The following is a 24,178-nucleotide window of genomic DNA, read 5'->3' as shown; positions in this document are numbered from 1 at the left end:
GCACGCCACCCATATCTTGATCTCGTACCTGGCTGGTTTGCTGGGCATGTACTGTCTGAACGGACACCTTCCTGATGGCGAGAGAGTGAGAGAGAGACAGAGAGAGAGAGAGAGAGAGAGATGTGGGAAAGCGGGGGAGATTGGGGTAGAAACGGAAGAAGACACCTGAGTTTGACAGAGAACACACGTGGAAGTGTGGAAGATAAAGTCATGTAAAAGCACAAATGCAGAACCCAACAAAAATACAACAAAGCTAGTGTTGTGCAGCCGTTCCTCTTCCTCCTCCTCTCATCCCACAGTCACGCACGCACACACACACACACACACGCACCACATACCACTGAAGGGCACCAGTCTCTCGTTGACGGTGACCTCCGGTCCCGGGCGGTACATGGTGGGCAACCTCGAGCACCACTCGTCCCACACGGCTCTGATGGGGGCCAGTTTATCGTGGCCGCCGCCGCCCCCGTGGCCGCCCTCGCCTCGCCCTCGCCTCGCCCTCGCCTCGCCCTCGCCTCGCCCGGCTTGTCTGGTCTCTCTGTCGTCGAAGCGCAGCGCGCTCGAGTAGGCTCGAAAGGTCCTGAGCGGCATCGCGGCTCTGAACACGGACCTGCCGCTCTCGGCGTCCCACAGGCTCTCGCAGGCCTCTCCCGGGACCTGTACACGCCGGCGAGCACGAGCAGCCCCACGTAGGCCCGGAACTCGACGCGGCCCATGGGCTTCCATCCGTCGATGGCGGGCCTGCGCCTGTCTGCTTCCAGGTTGGTCATGGCGATCACCGAGTCCTCTGTATCTCTGGCGGAAAGTAGGCCATGAACGAGGAGGCCTCGTCTCGCGCCGCCGCCACGGCCTCTTCGGTGGGGCCTCGTCCTTGCGGGTCGAGGTCGTCGTTGTCGTATTTTTCTTCTTCTTCTTCTTCTTCATCCTCTTCTTCATCCTCTTCTTCTTCTTCGTAGTCTTTGTCTTCGTCGTCTTCTTCTTCTTCTTCTTCATAGTCGTCGTAATCATCGGCTACATCTGCGTCGCGAGTTTCACCGACAGCGCCGTGGCTGCGATCGCGCCCAAGATCATGAACGCCACCTGCAGCACAGCCGGCGTCGTCCTCTTGCCAAAGCTCCGAAGTTCCCCGCCCCGGTTCAGCGCCTGCTTCTTCCTCTTCCTCTCAGCCTTTCGACTCGCCTTGCGAGCCGCCGTCCTGGCAAAGTTGCAACGGCATGTCGTAGCCGTGATCCTCTGCGGCCACATACCCATGGTCCGCCGCCTCGTCGCTTTCGTCCTCCTGATCCTTCGTTCGGGCCGTCGAGTCGTTATCCCCCTCGGCCTCTTGCCCTTCTTCCTCGGTCTCTTCATCCTGCTCCTCCTCCTCCTCCTCCTCCGAGTTCTCCTGTTGTTGTTGTTGTTGCTGCTGCTGCTGCTGCTCTTGGTCTTCCTCGACCCCTTGCCCTCGATAGCGAAACGTGGCCGGTCGCAACAACGGAGCCACAGGAGCCGACCCCGCCGCGTACGCCAAACGCGCTGGCGATGGTTATGGCGCCGGTGATGGTGAAGGTGAGAGGGAGGAGGAGGACGACGATGACACCGCCGGCGAAAGCGATCCACCTGTACCGACCTTAGTGCTCTTTGGCTCCCACGGTCTAGTGCGTGACATTGTCTTCTTCGTCTTCTTCTTTCTCGTTGGCACCTTGTTGCTGTTGTTGTTGTTGTCGTTGTACAGTGTGCGCCCGGACACCGCCTCTGTAACCAAACCCCAACGCGCTTAGTACCCGCCATCCAAGCTCTTATCATCTCGCTGCACAACACGCTGTGCTTTCGCCGGGGTGTTTCTCGACCCCCCCCCCCCCCCCCCCCACCTCTCTCTCTCTCTCTCTATCCTCTGTCTCCCATCCACAACAAAGCACTATTTTTGGTAGAGCATGCTAGTGGGCCGTCGTTATTACCGTGTTGTTTGGAAAATACGGCACACTTAAAATCAATCCTTTGATTTTTCTGAAAATCGACAGTGCCCCTTATAATCCCGTGTGCCTTATGTATGAATTCTGGTTGTGTTTACTGACCTCGAAACGATTTTATGTCGTACACGGCACTCGAAAATCTGTCAAATGTTTTAGTACGACTTTGCTAAGCTACGAACCCGCACCACTTGATGGATTGTCGGAGCGTTACGGCTATATTAGGCAGGCGCCTCGCGGAGTGATACGTACTGTGCGTCAACATAATATTACCGTATTGTGTTTGTATAACCTCTTTTTAAGTTTTGTGGATATTATACATGGTTATGCTGAGGATATGTCGGCCAGTTTCCACTGGAAATGCCTTTTGGTTAAACTGTCAGCAAGGAATTTGCACTGTTACATTTTTATATAACTTTAATGCACATAAAAAACAGCTGCTTGTTTAACCCTGATGCACCCGCCAGGGGTAGAGCGGCGGGGTTGGGGGATGCGGGTCCCCCGCGGAGGGAGGGAGGCAGTTGGGGTCGCGAGATCCCCCCCCCCCCGAGGGGATGGGAGAGGTAAGAGGCGGGGGTCACGAATCCCCCTCGGGAGGGGATGGGAGGAGGGAATATGCGGGGGTCGCGACCCCCCCCCCAAGGAGATGGGAGACAGAGGATAGAGAGAGAGAGAGGGGGGGGGTCGAGAAACACCCCTGCGAAAGCACAGTGTGTCGCGCGGCGAGATGATAAGAGCGTGGATGGCGGGTACTAAGCGCATTGGGGTTTGGTTACAGAGGTGGTGTCCGGGCGCGCACTGTACAACGACAACAACAACAACAACAACAAGGTGCCAACGAGAAAGAAGAAGACGAGGAAGACAATGTCACGCACTAGACCGTGGGAGCCAAAGAGCACTAAGGTTGATACAGGTGGATCACTTTCGCCAGCGGTGTGGGGACGAGTGGTGCGCGAGGTTGCCCGCCATGTACCGCCCGGGACCGGAGGTCACCGTTGACGAGAGACTGGTGCCGTTCAGAGGTACGTGGTGCGTGTGTGTGTGTGTGCGTGCGTGACTGTGGGATGAGAGGAGGAGGAAGAGGAACGGCTACACAACACTAGCTTTGTTGTATTTTTGTTGGGTTCTACGTTTGTGCTTTTACATGACTTTATCTTCCACACTTCCACGTGTGTTCTCTGTCAAACTCAGGTGTCTTCTTCCGTTTCTACCCCAATCTCCCCCGCTTTCCCACATCTCTCTCTATCTCTCTCTCTCTCTCTCTGTCTCTCTCTCTCTCTCTCTCTCGCCATCAGGAAGGTGTCCGTTCAGACAGTACATGCCCAGCAAACCGGCCAGGTACGGGATCAAGATATGGGTGGCGTGCGACGCGCGTTCCAGCTACGCGTGGAAGATGCAAGTGTACACCGGCAAGCCCGGCAAGCCCGACAAGCGCGGCTCTCCCGAAAAGGACCTGGCCACTCGAGTGGTCGTGGACCTCACTGAGGGATTGACGCCGGGACGCAACGTCACGTGCGACAACTTTTTCACCTCGCGCGAGCTCACCGACAGGCTCTATCGCGAAAGAGGCCACACCGTGCTGGGCACTCTGCGATCGAACAGACCCGAGATCCCCAGAGAGCTGCGCTGCGTCAAGGGCAGGGCTGTGGGCTCCGTCGAATCCGTAGTACTCGGCGGCTCGGTCAGACGAGGAGGAGGAGGACGAGGACGAGGAAGAGGGCCCGACACGATCATCCTCTCCTACCTGGCCAAGAAGAACAAGAACATGCTGCTCCTCACCACAGCTCCTCGTTACCACCAACGCTCCGGCCCCGAGCCCCGGCCTAGCCGCTGCATCAGCAACAGCAACAGCAACAGCAACAGCAGAAGCAGAAGCAGCAGCAGAAGCAGAAGCAGAAGCAGCAGCGGGAAACCTCCCTTGGTGCTGCATTACAATCGCACCAAGGGAGGCGTCGACAACCTGGACAAGGTTGTGAGCACGTACAGCTGCAGGAGAAAGACCTGCAGGTGGCCCGTGGCCCGTGGCCCTTTTCCACAACATGGTAGACGTCGCGGCCTACAACGCGTTCGTGCTCTGGAGGGAAATTCACCCCGACTGGATGGCGGGCAAGCTCAACAAACGAAGGCTCTTCCTCGAGCGACTGGGCAAAGCGCTTGCACGCCCCATGCTCGAAGCCAGGGCGTTAGCGCGAGGACGAGGAGGAGGAGGAGGAGGAGGAGGCCGAGTCGCGGCCCGAGGTACTACTACTGAGGCTGATGATGCTGATGCCGATGCTGCTACTGCTGCTGCTGCTGCTGCTGCTCGTACTACTCTTACCACCACCGCCGCCGCCAAAGCTACGCCACGCGACTCCTCTCCGGTCAAGAGGCAAAGGTGCCGCATGTGTCCCAGGAGATTGTAGTGAGATAATGGAGCTAGAGGATATGGAAAGCAAGGTAAGCCTGTTACCAACATAGGTTAGTTGACGAACCGGTGGAGAAAAGACGGTGATGATTGCCACGGATTAGCTCCAGGTGAGCTGTCCGGGTAAGATGGTGAGAGTTCCTATGCAGGAACACACCCAGCATCACATGTGGACCATGACAGACTTAAATTAAAGACTGTGGTCAATCACAATACCTAAGTATTTATATGAGGCCCAAGTTTTAATAGAAATGCCCTGAGAAGATAAAAGACAGGGAGGTAGTACCAGCACCCTCCTTCTATTTGAAAACAGGACCTTTTTTTTATATAAAACCAGCCTGAGCTTAAACAGCTGTGACTGGAAATGATCAAAAACTAATTGTAGTTGTTCAAAAACCATGTCAGTGCTACGAGAACAACAAAAAAATAATTGTGTGATCTGTGTAAAAATGGGCAGATGTACTTCAATTGTGTCCCACACCACTGACACAAATTGTAAATAATGCAGGCCTCAAGACAAAACCATGCAGCACTCTATTAGTAACATTAAAAAAAAGAAAGAAAGAAAAGAGACTATTAAACTGCACACACTGCTGATGGTCAGAAAGGTAATTAGAGCACCAGCCAACTGCTTAGTCTGAAAGGCCTTTTTCCAATAAACATAAAATACCATGGTCAGTAATTTTGAAGGCTTTTGCTAGTTCAATAAAAAGAGTGGCAGAGAATTTCTTAGCTTTTATGTCTTCATAGCAAACATTGCAAACTTTTAAGGAAGCAGTTACAATATGGCACAATTTGCTAAAATCAGACTGGGAGAGAGAAAAGATATTATATTTTATCTTCTTTTCAATATTATCTTATATGTAATGTTCTTCATGCTGCATGATAATATTTTAATATAAATAACACTTTATCATAGCACAAACTCAGTATTCATAATTGATCCCACACTTTTAAATGTAATGCTGGTACGGTGGTGAAGGGGTGCACACTATCAAAACATACCAAGAAGGTCATTGCTTCAAATCCAGTGGCTAACTGGAGACTGTGGACTTTGCACTCGGGTTTGTCTCCATATTTATGTTGGTATTTATGTTGGATCTCTTTTGGCACTTAAGCTTCCTCTCACAGTGCAAAGACATCCATTTGTTTGAGTCTTGAGGTACTTTCATTTTCATTAATAAAAATCCAAAAATGTAGTTCTCATGTTAGCTGACATCACAGAAAACAAGCCTTGCATAAACTGAATCATATTCATCCGCAGTACAGATATTATTATCAGAGATGATGCATTGCTTTGTGATCCAACGTTACCTGATGAGGACAACAGTGATAAAGGCAGCATGGGAATTGATGATTATGATGAAGCAGATTTAATGGAAATTGACAAGTATGAAAAGGATGATCTATTGTGTGAAACAGAGTCTTAAAGTGGAAAAGATGTTAACATGCTATCCTGTGATGAACAACCAGAGGAACAAAATCCAGAGGAACCAGAAAGTGATTTGAACAATGGAGGTTTTGCTCTAGAAAGTTGTCTGCAGCCTGTAGACATTTCAGAAGAGATTCTCTGTTTCAGTGATAACACATATTGTGTGGCTCCTGCAGAAAGAAACAATCCTGTTAGTTTTTTCAGAACTCCTCATTTGGAAGCCATGGCATTTCCTATGCAGTTTCCTACTGGTCAGAATACACTGGATGAAAAGAGGCGTCTCAAACTCACACCAAGTCCATACTTCAATTCAAGGCTTTTCAACATTGATGCAAGATTTGCTAAAGATACAAATTACCTGTTTTTCTCATAGTTTGTTACTGAAATACACTTGGCTAATTCCAGCATGACAATACAGCTAAGGAAAGGTAAAACTATGTAACATTCCTGATGTGATTTTCCGTCCATCTTTGGTCAAAGTAAGACAGAAGTAGAGAAGCTGGTTAGAAATAAAGATGCAATTAAAATTACTGTTCAGTACATAAATGAAGCCCAACAATCATGTTTTTACAGTCCCGTGGTCTCAGCCTCAGATACTTATCAAATCAAACAAAGCTCATGCAAAAACAAACAGATAAACAAGAAGATTTTCTCCTTCATTTCTGTCAAACAATGCTGTATGAAACTTTTCCAGTGGTTAGTATCATGGTTGGCAACCTGAGCAGCGCGACGGAGGCTAGACCGTCCCATTTCACAAGCCTCGCTCTTCCGGCCTTCTCGGTCAGACACAGCATTAATGATAGCATGGGACAATGAAGCATGGGGTGAGTTTCTTAGACTGTTTGTAACAGAATATTCTTGGTGGAAAACCACACCTTCTGACCTGGCTGATATGTCATTGCTGGGATTCTGTGGCGGTAAGGTAGGCTCTTATTCTGCTGCTTGGTTCTGAGGAGAGCTGCCCGAGTGGATCTCCACAGGCAACAGCAATGACAAAGGTGGTGCTGAACAGATGGGCAAGCGTGTTCTCCCTCAATATCAGGCAGAAGTGGTGCTTGGTATGCGAGCGACGCCTCAAAAGGGGACAAATGAGTAGCCGAAGAGGTTATTGAATTATGGGCGTTTTCTACCCATGTCATTTGTGAGCTCCACAGGGACTGATTTGTGTCCTCTGTGGTGGAAAACTGGCGTGGAAGAGCATCTGGCTTTAAACTGTGTGATGGTGGCCTGCAGGTGATGACAAGATTAAAGTGTGTGAAGAATAGTGCCCACTTGGCTTGACTTACGTTCAGGGTTAGCTGACCCAGGACTGTGACACACACAATATGACCGTTTTTCAGAATGACTCAAAAATATGTGGGTAAGACTCGGTCTGTTCTGCACACATCAGCATCTCATACATGGGAGAGATATTAATAATAACAAATAATAATTTAATAATTATTATTTAAATCATTATTTTATTTTAAAAATTATTTAATAAATAAAAAAAAATCTTCTTTTTCAAACTCAGAATTGAAACAAATTCACCTGACTTTAAAAGTTATTTGGGTGTCATAGTGGTCATTTCAAAAGATGGAATGGTGGTAACCAGGCATATCCAATAAGGTATAGGCAGAGAAGATTTGTCAAGTTTTTCATTGGCACAACCCACATACTCAGCTCTGCTGGTCTACCATATATGTTCCTTACAAATATGACACCATATAAGGGGAAATAAACAGGCTTTGCAACGGTATACAATTTATTGTCAGGAACCATTTTTACAACAAAGAGATAATCCATCAAATACAAATTTCCTTACTTTTTGTGCTTTTTATACATGGAAAGAACTTGTAAAACAGTGAACATTAAATCGAGCCTTAAATCGGTCACTCCAAAAAACAAAAAAAAAAAGGAAAAAAAGCAGATTACTTGTTTATGAACTTGTTAAATGTAGTCTCAAGAAAAAATGAGCAGGAGTTGCAGTATGTGGTATGCACCCTAACAATAAGTTTCATGCTTCATACAGTTGAGGCCAAGGCTTGACTGGGACAGGCTTTAATCAGGTTGGTACAGTTGTTGCTGGGTTTGGACATCTTAGCAGCACTGCAGCATGTGACAATTTTTTCCGCACTTCTCCACAGCTAGTACTAGCAACAGCAGTCTCCTGTGACAGCTAGCATTTTGGTTAATTTGACACATTTTCCTTTCAGCACTTCTTTAACCAAATTCTGTTCCACAAGGTACGTGAGCACACGAAGAAGATAGATGCCCAGCATGCCAGATTGCCAGTCCTGCGTGGGCTGGGGTTGGATATCATTTGTTTGTATGTCAACAGGTGAAAATTAAAGCCATGCACAGCAAAACTTAAAATAAATAACTGTGATCATTTTGAAATCCTGAATCATGTGCTATGCAAAGCCAAAAAGACAAAGATGGTAACAGACACTTTCACAAGTGCAAATTTGTGGCGGTCATCTTTTTCGTATGCCTTTTTCTTCAATTGATAAACTAAAGACTTGATTGGCAATGTGATTCTAAACAAATTTTTGAACAAATAGCTCCTGTTAAAGTAAATCAACAACAACAACAACAAAAAAAAAAAACAGGGGGATAATTAATTGCATTAGCAGAAGTAAAGAAAATTAATGTGTTACACAATAAGTGACTCTGTTTTTGACATCATTAGTCTAAATGTTGTCTTAATGATGAAACAAAAACATTACAAATTCTATGTAAATAAATTGCAAAATGCAATTACAAATAGCCTTTTTATATAGAACAAATACGTTTCTGAAAAATGAATATGTATATATTTGACATCAGATAGCTTATGGAAATAAAGAAATATTTTTAAATGATTAATGTTTTGTTTATTTTCAGCTGGTTATCTATTCAAACTGTAAATGTAAATATTTGCCCAAAATCAATAAAAGCAATGAACAGAAACTCCTAGATTGCATTTATTAAATGAAAAGAAAGATAGTTGCATTTGCAGCATATTTAAGATTTAAAATGAAAAAAAAAGAAATGAAAAAACTAAACCAAACACTAAGTAGATTTTTTTGTTAATAAATCTGTTTACTGCAATCTCAAAAAATCATAAAGAGTTGCAATACGTGCTATGTACCCTAACAATATCTCAAACTGTGTTTTATATAATGTTTTCTTCTACATCATAAACCAAGGCAAAATCATAATATCTGGAACGTTTCCTTCACGCAGTAGGAGAAAGTGACAAGGAATTTTTTTTTGTCATTCATTTTATCCCAAATGATTCTTTGAGGCTCATTTCTGCCTGCTTTTTTGTTATAAATTTCCAGGATAGAGGAATATCAGCAGGCTCCCCATTATATTCTTCGGCAAACTTCCTGTTGTATTTTGTCATTACATATTTCCAGTAATCTGATGCTTCAAGGCTCACATCTGGAGGAATTCTCCAGTCTGGGTAAATTTCCTTGTAACGCTTATAAGGGTGCCATTCATTGTTTGTAGCACTGCAGCGAAAATGCACGTCACTGTTCACAGCAGAGGTGCATACATCAGTGACAAGTTTATTTGTAGTTTCCCATATGCGCCTGCCTAGACCCCTTGATCGATGCAGTGAGGCAAAGTGCTCAGTATGGGCTCCTCCTCCTGCTTCACAAGGAGCAGTGCAGAATGGACATTGTTTGCCACAACCAATTAACCTGTTAAAAAGCTCATTCTGGGGCTGCACATGGAGATACTGTAATTTTGTTTCAAATGGTGATTCTTTAAATTTCTCTCTAAGAGCTTTTCCCATCTCATTCACAGACACTGTGAGCCACTCAGCAAACTGTTCCTTGTTGGCATTATTCAGGATCATGAAAGCACCAAGCGCATCCTGGGAAATGATCAGTTTATCACCAAGTTCTTTACAAATCTCTTTAACAAATCTGTCCAAGTTATCACTATTTCCTGTTTTGGCCTTGTTGATGGCATCATCTATGCTCCTTATACTTGACTGTAGATGTCGGTCTTCAAACTGAAATGCTGCTGACGGAGTTGAGAAGTGCTTCAGGATTTGGTTGAGTATCCATGTCTTTACATACTTCTCATATGAGCAAATATAGCTCAGATAGTTGTTAAAGTCACCCTTTGAAAGCAAATCCAATAAAACTGAATACTGGAAGGAGATTCGTGTGCTGAAATTCTCACACGTCAGCATTTCACCAATGATGTCAGGACCCAGGGAGCGTTTGACAAAGTCTTCAACTGCAGGCTTTAAGCAGCGGTTGGTAAATTCTTCTGCTTTCTTTTGACACTGGTCTCGTTGATGGAAAACATCTTTGAAATCAGCACAAAGCTTTTCCCTGCGATTCATTAGACATCTATAAGGATCATTTTCTTGCATGAAATCTTCGTGCATTTTCTGAAACTTTTTGGCTGTAAATCCACAGATGTGTTGCTTTAGAGAAACTTCAAACTCAATGTCTGTTTTAATCTCTTGATTGTTCTGCAGTTTTGTATCAATCATGTATAGGATTTCCTGGATGTAAGTCTCTGAGTAATTGCTTTTTCTCTTCACTTTTTCACTCACAAACTGAGTGCAAGCATTGATGATGCTGTCAGCAAGGTTTTGTCCAGCCTTTATGTGATCCTGGTTGGTGAACCACTTGCTCACTGTATGTTTTATTTGTTGGAGGGCTCCAACTGTATATTTGAAAGGCACCAGACCACAGTCCTTTAATCTTTTTTCATCTAGTAGTTCGCATGCATGACTACCCCGATTTTTCAGATTTTCTCGTAGATAGTAGGCTACGCTGGTGATGACAGTTTTGGTTTTTTGTTCTACAAAAGAAAGTTTTTGCACAGTCTTTTTCCACATCTTATCAAACTCTTTGTCCAGCTCTTTGTCTGTCATCTGGAAATTCTTTTTCCTGCATTCATCAATTAGTGCACAAACTGCCTTTTCAATTTCTTTTGTATGATTTTCCTTGATTTTTTCAAGTTCAGTCATCCCCTGTCTGATTTCTGCTGCTGCTGTGAGCTGATTAAAAACAGACCTCTCGATTTCTTTCCGAAGGCTCTTTGCACTGTTTGAGAATTCCTCTCTGTATCCTTCAACTAGATGGACATGACCCTCTGTTTGCTTGAAATACTGTGTCAGATTTTTGAGAAGCTTTGTCTCCCATTTGGACAGCACTGTGGAGGCTTCAGTTTTCAAAGATGTGAGAAATTCTGTCATGTCAGAGGATTCAGATTTTGCAGCAGCTGTACCAAAATTGGAGATTCTTGTTTCTGCATTTGTTACCCAGGTGTACATTTCTTTTTTGAATTCCCACTCCCATTTGTTGAATTCTGTGCAGAGTCTCATGTACGCATCAGCTACAAGGCTGTTTCTGAAGCTGAAGATGAAATTTTCTCGCTTTACTGCATTCCACAGACTTGTCATCCACACATTAAAATCCATAATATTATTAGCAGATGATTCACAGTTTTTCAGTTGTTGGATGATGTTTTTCTTGAGCTCATATACAGCCTCACTGTAGCCTGCATTGACTGGTGCCATTGGTGGGTTTCCATTCCAGAGTCCAGGAATGTACCAGTTCCCAGTGTCTGGACTGTACTCCATCACATCAGTGAAGCTCTTGTTCTCCTCTTTCTTTTCCATTCTGGCTGCTGCCTGGGTCATCTCATTTAACTGTTCCAGGAGCAGTTTCCTGTCTCGTAGGTTCTTCTCATGGGCTGAAACATCGGACACATTTTGGTGGACCAGCTGACATTTAGGCTTTTTTCCCACCTCCTTCATTCTGAGAAAAGCATGCACAACTATTTGTAGGATGTCCTTCATTTCGGTTGAATTCTCCATTGCAATATTGATAATGGTGATATCACTCAGCCCCACAACAAGTGTTGCAAGCTCATTGTCGTGCTCATAGCTGTTGTCCAGTTGTGCAAGTTCTGGTGACTTTAAGCCCTCAGTGTCAATGATCACCATGAAGTCACAGTTTAGGACTTTTTTCATGTCTTTTTGGATTTTGATGAGCAACATAAAGGCACCTCGAGTACATCGACCACTGCTGACTGCAAACTGCACTCCGAACATGGTGTTAAGGAGAGTGGACTTTCCTGTGCTCTGAACTCCAAGAACTGTGACTACCAGGATCTTTGTGTTTGGAGACACCAAGTCACTGAGCTGAGAGAGAACATCACTCACCCATCTGAGAGGGATGTTGGATGCATCTCCATCTACAAGCTCAAGAGGAAATCCATCAAGTAACAACTCTGCACACAGTTTGGGCAGATGCTGCAACTGTTTACGAGCTCGATCTGTTTGTGGAAGGGACAGTGAGGCTTCATAGATCTGACCCATTTCACGGAAGAAGTGTTCAGTCCCCAGAGAGCTGTTGGAAAGCTGTCTGTCAATTTCCTTGATCTCCTCTTTGTTCTCAGAATTCTTCGATTTTTCTTTATATTTCTCCCTGAGACCACCCAATTTTACACGCGACACATTATCAAGGTTCATTCGCATCCATTTCAGAAAATAAAACCTCTCTGTTCCAGGGCTTGTTATTGCACGTATGAAACACATCATAGCTTCTGAGATGTCACAGGAATTCTGCACTTTCCGTAGTTCTTCTTTCTGTAATTTCAGGTCATCTTTGTATTTTTCCAGGTCTTTTGCCCCAACTTTTCGAAGTCGAAATTCTTCCTTTTCTAGGCATGTCAGATCTTTCCATATTTGGCCTTGCCGTGGAAGCTGCTCTTCTTTGTATTTAAGGATGTCTTTAATTTCCTCAGTGATGGCTTCTGCATTTGTCTTTGCAGCCTGACATTCTGGAGAGTCTTCATCAACCAGGATTCCAAGTTCATGGGCAATGTCTGCCATCTGCTCTATTGCCATTTTCATCGTAGAGTTCTCAACTACACCCCTAACTATTTCCCGCAATAACTGGACAAAGTCTGCATCATTTTTTTGCTTTGTTTTAATAATGACGTTGCTCTTGTTCAAACCTAACTTGGTTGCTGCCTTTTTTAAAGAATCTACATTGAAACTCTTGCTTTGATGGTTGCCCACCAAGAAAATTTGTGCCTTATTTTTTTTATTGGCAAGCAGACTACACTCAGATTCCAAGTTGTCAAAAAACACAAAGACTGCTGCAGATGTCTGACACAAAAAGGAGTATTGTGTTTCAAGTAAAGCAATGTCCCCACGAAGGTTAGCTACAGCCACTGGCTGACTGAAAATATCAATGTTTGTGTTTCCACCAGGAAGATACCAAGTAATTTCAGTCAGTCCGTTGGATATTCTTCTTGGACTGTCACCACACTTCATGTTGTGGTGAACAAAGGTGTCATGGTACTGCTGAGAATTGCTCAGAAGCTTATTAAGAATCTCTGACTTGGACAAGGAGCACTCACCCAGTCTGACAAAAGAGATCATGGGAAGTTCAGAGAGAACGATTCTGTCTTCAATGAAGCCCTTGGATTCCAAAAGAGAGTGAGGTCTGTACTTTTTAACAATGTCTCTCATGGCCCACAGCATGAGTATGCATTGGTTTGCGTCACTATTTGGAAGCAGCAGAGGAACAGAGAACTGACACATGGACATTTTGAGTGCCATTTCCTGCTGCACAAAACCATCAGAAGACAGAAAGAGAGCAGTGATGATGTCAAGAGGGTTTACCGCGTCAGCAGAAGTTTCACTATCAAGCAGATTTTCAAAATCGAACTCCATACTGCCTGATTCATCGTGACAGTTTGACTCACACACTAATTTACATGTCACATTTCTAGCTGTCACATTAACCATCATCAGTTTCTTTAGAAAGTACCATGGAAGATCTGATTTACACTTGGCTGGTTCATCAGTAATGGCCTTCTCATCTATCTTAAGTATTGAGCTCAATGATAATTTCTCCCGGTAGTAGTGCTTCTCCAAGCCCATATCCTCCAAAAAGCTTGCCATGTCTTTCTGTGGATAAAAAGAAGTGTGTTATTTATAAAAACTTGTAGGTATTACAAGATCAAAAGTGATTCCTCTTCTTCAACTAAGCACAGTATCCTCTTCTGGTGTTTTGGACTCTTCATGAAAAAATTTGCTTTGGTGAGACTTTTTTGAAAAGCCACTGATCTTTTATTATTTTTATGACTGTTTATTTTGCCAGATATCTCATGTAAAAGACATGTAATATCAATGGAACTTTCGCTGAGCGAAAAGGAACAGTGAGGAATGCAGTCTCTGGACATTTTTCACCTCTTGGTGACCTAAAAAAACCTAAAAATATTCCGCCCCCTGTGACATCGCTAGCATTTTTAGCAATTTATTAAACAAAGTATTTTTGTTCAACAAGAAATTATCTGTAATGTTACATTTTCCAGCCTCACTGTTTGAATGTAAGATTTCATATTTTGTTTAGAAAGCAAATTAGAAATGTGCATGTGCAAAATGCCTGTAGTCTCTTGAAGACCTGACATATGTCATCCATTAGTCTAGCTGATTTTCTGAAGTCAGATGAGGATTTAACAAAACAACGGTTTACTGTAATCAGAGGTGGGAAAAGTACACTCATTCTGTACTTGAGTAGACGTACAGATGCTAGTGTTAAAAACAATACTCTTTATGTAACCTAACTCTGACCATGAGCACCACAGCCACTGTGCATGTTGAAAGATTTTTATTATGTTTATGTTTAGAAGTACATTTCATTTAAGGTTTTCTAGATGTGTTTGCTCTTTTTTACTAGAGAAGTTACGTTGTGCAAGCTTTGTGTGCATTCCAGAGCTCTCTGACTTTCACACCCACATCCTGGGAGCATGGGAGAGGTCACACCTTGTCTTATTGTTTATTGCCATTTATGCTTAGAAATGTTTACTCATATATGCTTAGAAGTATATAATCATTTGTAGATTGAAAGAATGTCTCATCCTAGGAGGTCTGTAACAACTGTGTAGCATGAAGAGGGGAGTGCGTTCACTCCTCCTCAGAGTGTTCTGGCATAGATCACACGTCTCCTAGGAGAGGCCGTATCTTCTCTTGCTGATATATGGTATAACAAACACACATATATCTGTTTGAGTCTAAGAGCCTTTTGTTTAGATGGACCGCTAGACTCCTGGCACCAGCTTTGGGGAGTCTTCACGGGATCATATCTCGACTCCACACACACACACACACACACACACACAAGGTATACGTCATATGTTAATGAACCTATGCATATTCATGTAACCACAATAAAAGAGCAGTGTTACGGGAGAGCGATGAGAGCAACTGAGGTCAAGCGAAGGAACGGCGCCTGTCCAGTTCTCTCCCGTGCACGTTAATTTGTAAAACCTGTCTGAGTGTCATTTATTCCAATCTGAGTTGCATTACAGGAAAACTCCTGACAGTGCACCAGTCACACACTCTTCTTTACTTTAGTTTGCTGACGTGTGATGGATTTAATCTGTTTATCCTGCACTAAGCTGTAGTATTTTCCATGCAGTCTTTACATAACACTTTTACTCTACCTTAGTTTGTTTTGCAGCATGTTTCACAATATGAAAAAACACAATATCAAATGTATGGACCCACTATCTGATTTAAAAACATAAGGACTTACATGTAAGCTTTCCATTTCCAGTTTATCAAATAGCCCTGAGCAGTCCTTACCTTTAAATATAACGTCTCTAACCCTGTCCCGTCTTTCTTATTTTTCTCCATCTCAGAGTGAAGTTCTCACTTCAAAATATTACCCCCATTTATGTAGTTCATCTGTATGGCTAACTAGATGCTGAAGAACTGATCCTGTAACTTATGGAAACCTGGAGTTGTTCTGGTTTTGTGGCAAAAACAAACAAAACCAAAAACTACACCGACCAACTTTAACACCTGACTGAGCCACATTTTACACTTCTTTCATTGCTTAATACACAAACAGGATTACCTTCCATGTGTCACTGTTAAGGCTAAAATCAGTTCGATGTTTGAAGGCTCACAGTGACAAAATAAGAAACTCCCCTTTAATTCATTAATGTAAAAGCAACGAGTCTGTTTTGAAAATGTAAGGTGTAGAAAGTACAGATATTTTTTTTTATGTAATGAGTAAATGTAAAAAGTTGTCAGAAAAATACTTAAGTAAAGATACCTGAAAATTCTACTTAAGTACAGTAGAAAAGTATTTTTACTTAGTTAATTCCCACCTCTGACTAAAATAGATTTATTTTTTTAAACTATTTTCTTTAGTTTATGCCATCATATTTGAGTGTCCCAATTATAAAAATTAAAAAATAACATATCCCTTTCAACAACACCTACTATGGGATACAAAAAAATGTGTTGATGAATGTGAATGCAGAATCTGTGCTATCCTGAAATGTTGTTCACATTACTTACACATGTATTTATAACTTACTTGCTGTCTTGGTTGGTATACTGTTGTGGTCCAGTCAATTCAAAATGCACATATCAAACACTGCCTGAAACGTTTTCCTTCAAGACTTTACATGTAGATATAATATTAATCTACTTTTTTGTTCATTTATTAATTACTTGTTTTACTTTGAGAATACATACAGCTATACTACAGGTAGGGAAATATTTATGATGTATTGTTTCTGTTTTACTTACTTGTGTGTGCAGATTTGCTGTTACTTTTGTTTCTCAGGAGGAGTTTTCTTTGGTCTCACGTCTCAGTGTTGATGCAGACATTTAAAATGATGTCCTCACATTAAATCAAGGAGCTAGGGGCATAGAAATAGCAACATTGAAGACAACCAATGATTTGGCTTAAATTCTGTTTTTCTAGTAAAACTTGCATAAAGCTGAACTGTACCAAATGCATTATTTTGTAAACAGACATTCTTGCTGGCAGATAATGGTGTTGATGAAGGGCTAAAAAAAGACATTTACATCACTGTTTCCTTTAGATAAATTAAAAAATATATAGATAAAAACCATAATTATGTCACAAGCACTCATTTTTCTGGTATTTCAATATTGATGATGTATAAGCTCAAAATTGCTCAAAATTCTCTCTGAAAGTTCTGAAAAGTGTTTCTTGATGGGAAATAGTACTACCAAAACCCATTAGTTTACTTTAAATTATTCTTATTTTTAAAAAGCGTTTTGTAAAATTCATTTAATATAACATTAAGGTGGTCATTTGATGAAACAATTGATAAGCTGAAAAGTTGTAAAGGACAGTGAACTCATTGATCATTTTTAATGGAAAATTTATGCAGGTGTTACATTCTTCCTTTATGGTTGTTTCATGTGTCACATTAAACGTATTATTTCCGTTTCTTTGTTAATCACATGAAACCTTGAAGCACGAAGCATGTACAAACCCCGAAGCACGTACAAACTCCAAGACACGTAAAAACTCCGAAGCACATACAAAACACAACAGAAGTGCTCCAGGATGCTAGGGGCAGTGTTGAGCTTTTGTTACCTAGTGGCTACACAAGCCAGGAAGTACCAACAACCGGATTTGGTGTGTGGTAGTAACAGGTAAATACACAAACAATACACATATGTTTTCAATTGTGTAATTTAAGTGATCTAGGTAGCTCTGTTTGGGAAGTTCAGTTAACGCTAGAAATGTGTTTTGGAATTTGTACTGTCACGGTCAGACAGTTCTCCCCGGGCAATCTGTATTTCTGTGTGTATTTTCTCCCGGTTTCTCCTCTCTCCCAGCTGCGGGGTTTGTTTACAGAAGTTTGCGCTTCCGGGGAGGGCGTGGCTCGGACGGCCTTCCACCTGGAAGCTCCGCCCCTTGGCTGTGGCCTCACCTGCACTTGATCGCTCTGCCAGCTGATTCTAATCAGCCTCCATCTTAGAGCTGTAGTATATAAGGAAGATGCGTGGCAACACTCGACGTTGGATTATTATTCCAAGCCGGTAGCATCCGTACTTAAGGGAAGTTGTTAGTCGGTTTGAGGGCTCTGCCAACTCTGTGTTTGCTTTCTCCTCACCTGGGAGTTTGGCTCGGAGAGGAGGATCAGGGAACACTACTCACTCACGGGATTGCACACACGAAGGAGCACTTGGGGATTTAACTGGAACACCTTTTGGATAGCACTTTTAACTGTTTGTGACAGCTTTTTGGACATAAATAAATGCACTGTTCTCCCTGTTAACCCGAGCTCCGCATTTTGGGTCCTCTTTTTCCTGTAACCCTGACATGTACATGCTTTTTGGAGTTTGTAAGTGCTTTGTCTCTAGCAGCCACCGTATATATTTATATATAAACATATATAAATAAAACCATACTTTTTTTTTTTTACATTAGTAATTCCTTTTGTGCATAATTTTATACTGTTGTTAATGATAAATTAATTAAAGCAACAAAACAACCCGAGGAGCCGGTTGGGAGCTGAAAGAGCCGGCTCTTTTTAGTGAGCCAAGCCGAAAGAGCCGGTTCTCTAAAAAGAGCCAGAAATCCCATCACTACCAGCCAGAGCCCTAGCCCGGAGGTGGAGCACCCTGAGAACCCCAAGCCCCAAGCCCGCCCTGGACCCACCCATGACAGCCAGGCTATTAGGCCTTCATTATTCTTCATTTAGTCCAAGGTTGAGGTCGCCCCCAAGAACAAGTGGGCAGTCTAGGTGTTCAGAGAGTGCACTAAAAAAAAACGTGGAAGAATGAGGGCTATGTGTAGCTAATTTAATGATTAGATATCTACCCTCTGGATCTACAACTGTGTTGAGTACTGTGAAATTAATATTTTTTATACATTAAAATTGCTACTTCCCTTTGTCTAGAGTTACAGCAGGCTGAGAACACATTAGGAAACTCAGGTATTTTAAATTCATTTATACAGGGAGTGCAGAATTATTAGGCAAGTTGTATTTTTGAGGAATAATTTTATTATTGAACAACAACCATGTTCTCAATGAACCCAAAAAACTCATTAATATCAAAGCTGAATGTTTTTGGAAGTAGTTTTTAGTTTGTTTTTAGTTTTAGCTATTTTAGGGGGATATCTGTGTGTGCAGGTGACTATTACTGTGCATAATTATTAGGCAACTTACCAAAAAACAAATATATACCCATTTCAATTATTTATTTTTACCAGTGAAACCAATATAACATCTCCACATTCACAAGTATACATTTCTGACATTCAAAAACAAAACAAAAACAAATCAGCGACCAATATAGCCACCTTTCTTTGCAAGGACACTCAAAAGCCTGCCATCCATGGATTCTGTCAGTGTTTTGATCTGTTCACCATCAACATTGCGTGCAGCAGCAACCACAGCCTCCCAGACACTGTTCAGAGAGGTGTACTGTTTTCCCTCCTTGTAAATCTCACATTTGATGATGGACCACAGGTTCTCAATGGGGTTCAGATCAGGTGAACAAGGAGGCCATGTCATTAGTTTTTCTTCTTTTATACCCTTTCTTGCCAGCCACGCTGTGTAGTACTTGGATGCGTGTGATGGAGCATCGTCCTGCATGAAAATCATGTTTTTCTTGAAGGATGCAGACTTCTTCCTGTACCACTGCTTGAAGAAGGTGTCTTCCAGAAACTGGCAGTAGGACTGGGAGTTGAGCTTGACTCCATCCTCAACCCGAAAAGGCCCCACAAGCTCATCTTTGATGATACCAGCCCAAACCAGTACTCCACCTCCACCTTGCTGGCGTCTGAGTCGGACTGGAGCTCTCTGCCCTTTACCAATCCAGCCACGGGCCCATCCATCTGGCCCATCAAGACTCACTCTCATTTCATCAGTCCATAGAACCTTAGAAAAATCAGTCTTGAGATATTTCTTGGCCCAGTCTTGACGTTTCAGCTTGTGTGTCTTGTTCAGTGGTGTTCGTCTTTCAGCCTTTCTTACCTTGGCCATGTCTCTGAGTATTGCACACCTTGTGCTTTTGGGCACTCCAGTGATGTTGCAGCTCTGAAATATGGCCAAACTGGTGGCAAGTGGCATCTTGGCAGCTGCACGCTTGACTTTTCTCAGTTCATGGGCAGTTATTTTGCGCCTTGGTTTTTCCACACGCTTCTTGCGACCCTGTTGACTATTTTGAATGAAACGCTTGATTGTTCGATGATCACGCTTCAGAAGCTTTGCAATTTTAAGACTGCTGCATCCCTCTGCAAGATATCTCACTATTTTTGACTTTTCTGAGCCTGTCAAGTCCTTCTTTTGACCCATTTTGCCAAAGGAAAGGAAGTTGCCTAATAATTATGCACAGCTGATATAGGGTGTTGATGTCATTAGACCACACCCCTTCTCATTACAGAGATGCACATCACCTAATATGCTTAATTGGTAGTAGGCTTTTGTGAAGGATAGAAATATTTTCCTGCTATTATTTGCTGCTATTTTTATAATCATCATTAACATTTCAGTATTAATAGTGATGTTGCATTTAGATGCATTCAGATGTTCAAATATATGGTTATAGTCTTTATTACAGGTCCAAGAAGAACCACTTTAAACGGTTGAGTTGAATCTATAATTGTAAATGTTTTTAATGCTTCTATGATCTCAGTGTTTCTGTGTAGAGGGCAGAGACAGGAAAATACACTCTGTGCTAAAGGAAGACAGGAAGTTATATGTCTTTGAAGTTGCAGGCTTTTGCAGAAGTGAAACTGAAAGCAAAGAGAGCATTTAAGGGCGAGACATACACATACAGACACAAATAGTGAGAGGTCATGACACGTACGCAGTACACAGCACGCACGCGCCCTCGCACGTGCACACACACACAGATAGACTCAGTTAGTAGGCAAGAGTTGAAATACGTTTTGCTATGGCTGCAAAGTCGAGGCGTACGTGGTAGTCTGTTACAGGAAGTGCACCTGATGATTCGGGGAGATAAGGAGGCGCTCATGGAGCGACAGCAAAGGCGGGCGGACAGGAAGCACCTGGCGTTGACCCGAAGAAGATGTTCTGTTTTAGACTATGTTAAGAGTCATTGTGGTTTTGGAGTGACGTATGCTTTGTTTAAGTCTGCCTGGTAACAGGAAGACTGCAAACCCTATAAAGCCTTTGTCTAATTGTTGTAAGTTCAGTTCGATTGCTGACTTTGCCCAGCTTCGGACTCCACGCGTGTAATCAATAAATTTTCGCTTTGATCATACCTTCTGGACCAGTGTCATCATTTGATGTTGAGAACCTCCGTACTCTTTTCTCCAATTTTTGAACCTTAACACTTTCGAGCATATACAGCTTGGAGTAAGACAACATGCATGAAGAGGATGATGTGGACAAAATACTCATTTGCCTAATAATTCTGCACTCCCTGTAGCTGTGACAGGTCTTGTAATAAAACAAAGTGTGCCTGTAGTTTTTTAAGCTTGTTAAATATCATAGAACTCTTTTCTCTGGAGCCAGCTCCATGTAAATTCCATGTGACAAACCTTAGTATGCCCATAGTTGTGTGTGTATGTTGAACGCTGTGTGTGTCGCTTAGACGGGCGAGGAAAATGGACATAGATCACTTTAATGACCTTTAAGTAGGTTGTGTTTTTGGTAGTGTTTGCAAGCATGTCATTATGTCTGTGAACATGATAGTTCAAAAAGTTGCATGAAGGTCAGTAGATTGACTTGGTCAAATAATACATTAAATTAATAATGTGACATGAAGCTATTTAAATTTCTTAATGCTACTGTTTTTATAAACATGATATAGGCATACAGGAAATGATTTATGGGGGTTCTGAATATCACATTGCTTACATTGGACCTCTGACCACATAAACAAAGCCTGGATTTTGCTCTTGTTTTTACTGCACTGCATATGTCATGGCGGGGTACGCCAGCGTAGGACCCAAAAGCGGAGACAGGAGAACTGAACTGAAATTTAAACAAAAATGAGCCTTTATTGTGGCTGATATGAAAATAGAAAACAAGGCAAGATGAAGCTAGGGTGAAACTAAGCTAAAACCTAAACTGAGAAAAGCTCAAACTAAAACATGAAAAATGTGACTGACACACAAGAGCATGGCCTGAACAGGAGAAGGAAAACTCTGTGACCTGACATGGAGATGAATAGACGACCCGACAACAACTGAAAGAACACACACAGACTAAATACACACAGGAGGTTATCAGGGCAATTGGAAACACATGAGGAAACTGCTGACACAAATGACCATAATGACACCACAGGGGAAGTAAAACAAAACACATTGAGCATGGAGATACCTGACTTTTCAAAATAAGACAGGAAACGTGGAAAGACATAGGCATGACAACACAAGCTAGACAACATGAAAACAAGCAAAGAAGAAATACTTGACACAGTGACACAGAAGACAAGAACAGACTCGCAACAGGGGACATAGATGAAGGAACCTAAACTAGAATAAACTCAACTAAATCCTAACTGATAATACCAACACAAGAGCATAACATATAATTAATAATATAAAAGAAATCAAAAGTACAAAAGAACAATGTGCACTGTTACATTCTTGTTACCAGTCTGTTTGTTTTTCGTATCGGTGCAGATCTCCTGATATTTTTATGCTAGTCTCAATAGTTTACTGAGAATGCTGCATGAAAAAAGAAAAAACAACATCCAGGCAGTGGAAAAGCATCAGTGCAGACTGGTCAAACTGGTTGGACCTGACATACATCATCCATGTATCATCACAAAAAAAAAATTGTATTCACAACTGTTCACCACATGAGTTATGAGAGTTATTCTGGATCAAGATTAATTATACTTTTTAAAAAATAAATGTAATTTAAAAAACAAACGTAAAATATGTTCTATTTTGGCTTTAGTCCATCAAATTCGGTTGTTTATTGTAAATATGTTTATATGTAAATATAAAGATATTGTAAATAACCCTCCTACAGACAACAAGTTTAGAACTATAGATGACCCTTCAGAGGAAACAGAGCAAGACCAACTGATTAATTTCGTTTGTAATTTTGTGTAATCTATGACTTTAATTGTTTATGGTTTTCTTTGTCAGCATAAACTTAAAACTAATTTAAACATTGTGCATTGTTACCTTCTTGTTACCAGTCTGACAGATTTGAGTATCGGTGAAACTGCAGATCTCCTGAGATTTTCATGATAGCCTGTGGGGATCAGTGGGGATGCATCAGTGAAGACTGGTTAAACTACTTGGAGCTGACAGTATACATTAATTTAGGAATTGCTTGAAAAATACATTATGCCGTATATGGGCCAGTGTTTGCTAGTATACCTAACTGTATAATTCATGTAATGCTCTTATGTGTGTATATGCAACTAGATATAGTCCTAATTTTTGTCCCAGTTTCGTTGTTTACCCTATGAGTAATGAGAGTTACTCTGGATAGTAAATAGACCAGTTTTCTACTGCCAGTTCTACTCTATGCACTCTAAGTGTTTTACACATTTTCTCTCATTCACCCATCTCTGATGCACTTTAACCTCATGTTATAAGGTTAAAGCAATTGGAATTTTATAACCACTTTATGAGCTGCCTTTGCACTGTGTGAAAGCCACTTTTCATGTGTAGGTACACATATTGAGAGACAAAAAAGAGTGGTTACTGCCTTCATGTATTTTGCAAAATGGTTGAGAACAGCCTAAAAAAATGCACATGAAGAAACATAATAGCGACAACAACAGCAAAAGACTTGGACTCTGTTGCTGTGTTAGTGATAGCCTAATCTGTGAGAACGATTGCATAATTTCCTGGTAATTCCATAATTTTTTCACTTATGAAAATATTGAAATTGATTCTGATCGTCAGAATCATAATTAAAGAAGAATATAAACATTTTAAAAATAACATGTGAGCATGGTTCACAAAGTTTGAAAATCCTGAAAAGCTGAGTTAATAATTAAAATCAAAATAGCAGCCTGTCTGAGCTACTGACTTTTGTTCTTCCCGTAATGATGATGATGATAATAATAATAATAATAATAATAAAATCACTTGTTCAATAACAAGAAAAAGCACCTACCCTTGAAGAGGATATTAGTCTGAGGGGGAAAAGATATCTGTAAAGAAGTCCCCCTATCACTGTTATTAAGATGTTATATGTTTAGCAATCTGAATGTCAATGCTGTGCTGCAGTTCTGATCACTCCTTTTCTACTCTTGGGTGAATACTTTCACTTTTGGTATCATGGTCATATGATTGCCAGCTTTGTTGCTGTGATGTAGAAGACACAATAATCATCCCTTTTAAAGCCACAAACCAAATGTTTGAGCACACAATTGCCCTATAAATGGAAATTTGAAACTGTGGTATGCACAGAAGCCCAGTAACAGGACACTGCTCTGTTTCAGACCTGGGAGGCCGTTCCTCCCAATCACGCCACTCCAGGTCTCACTGTCATTGCCCACATGAGTCCTGAAGTCTCCCAGTAGGTTGAAAGATTCCCCAAGTGGCACGCTGTCAAGCACCCCGCCAGGGACTCCAAGAAGGCAGGGTATTCTGAACCGTTGTTTGGAGCAGAGCTTCCCAAAGTGTGGGGCCCGCCCCCTAGGGGGACGCA

The 24,178-nt window shown here is 42.1% G+C and overlaps 1 protein-coding gene across 2 annotated transcripts; it reads right to left on the bottom strand.

Annotated features, from left to right (window-relative positions):
* Window positions 1-7,516: 7,516 nt before the first annotated feature.
* On the bottom strand, window positions 7,517-23,758 carry LOC100701889 (up-regulator of cell proliferation-like). Of its 2 annotated transcripts, XM_019355326.1 has the most exons (4): window positions 23,642-23,758; window positions 22,696-22,765; window positions 16,344-16,456; window positions 7,517-13,706 (listed from the first exon to the last, which is right to left on the bottom strand). In XM_019355326.1, exon 4 carries the CDS (start codon window positions 13,698-13,700, stop codon window positions 9,027-9,029), a length of 4,674 nt encoding a protein of 1,557 aa, XP_019210871.1. In that variant the 5' UTR covers window positions 13,701-13,706; window positions 16,344-16,456; window positions 22,696-22,765; window positions 23,642-23,758; the 3' UTR covers window positions 7,517-9,026. The 2 variants fall into 2 exon arrangements, with proteins under 2 accessions (XP_019210871.1, XP_019210872.1); XM_019355327.1 differs by lacking the exon at window positions 22,696-22,765 and having other exon boundaries at window positions 23,642-23,733.
* Between the last annotated feature and the right edge of the window lie 420 nt (window positions 23,759-24,178).

Source organism: Oreochromis niloticus, unplaced genomic scaffold, assembly GCF_001858045.2.
Source record: "Oreochromis niloticus isolate F11D_XX unplaced genomic scaffold, O_niloticus_UMD_NMBU tig00007942_pilon, whole genome shotgun sequence".
NCBI lineage: Eukaryota > Metazoa > Chordata > Actinopteri > Cichliformes > Cichlidae > Oreochromis > Oreochromis niloticus.
Note: the sequence above shows the minus strand (reverse complement) of the source record. Positions and strands in the feature narration are given on the sequence as shown.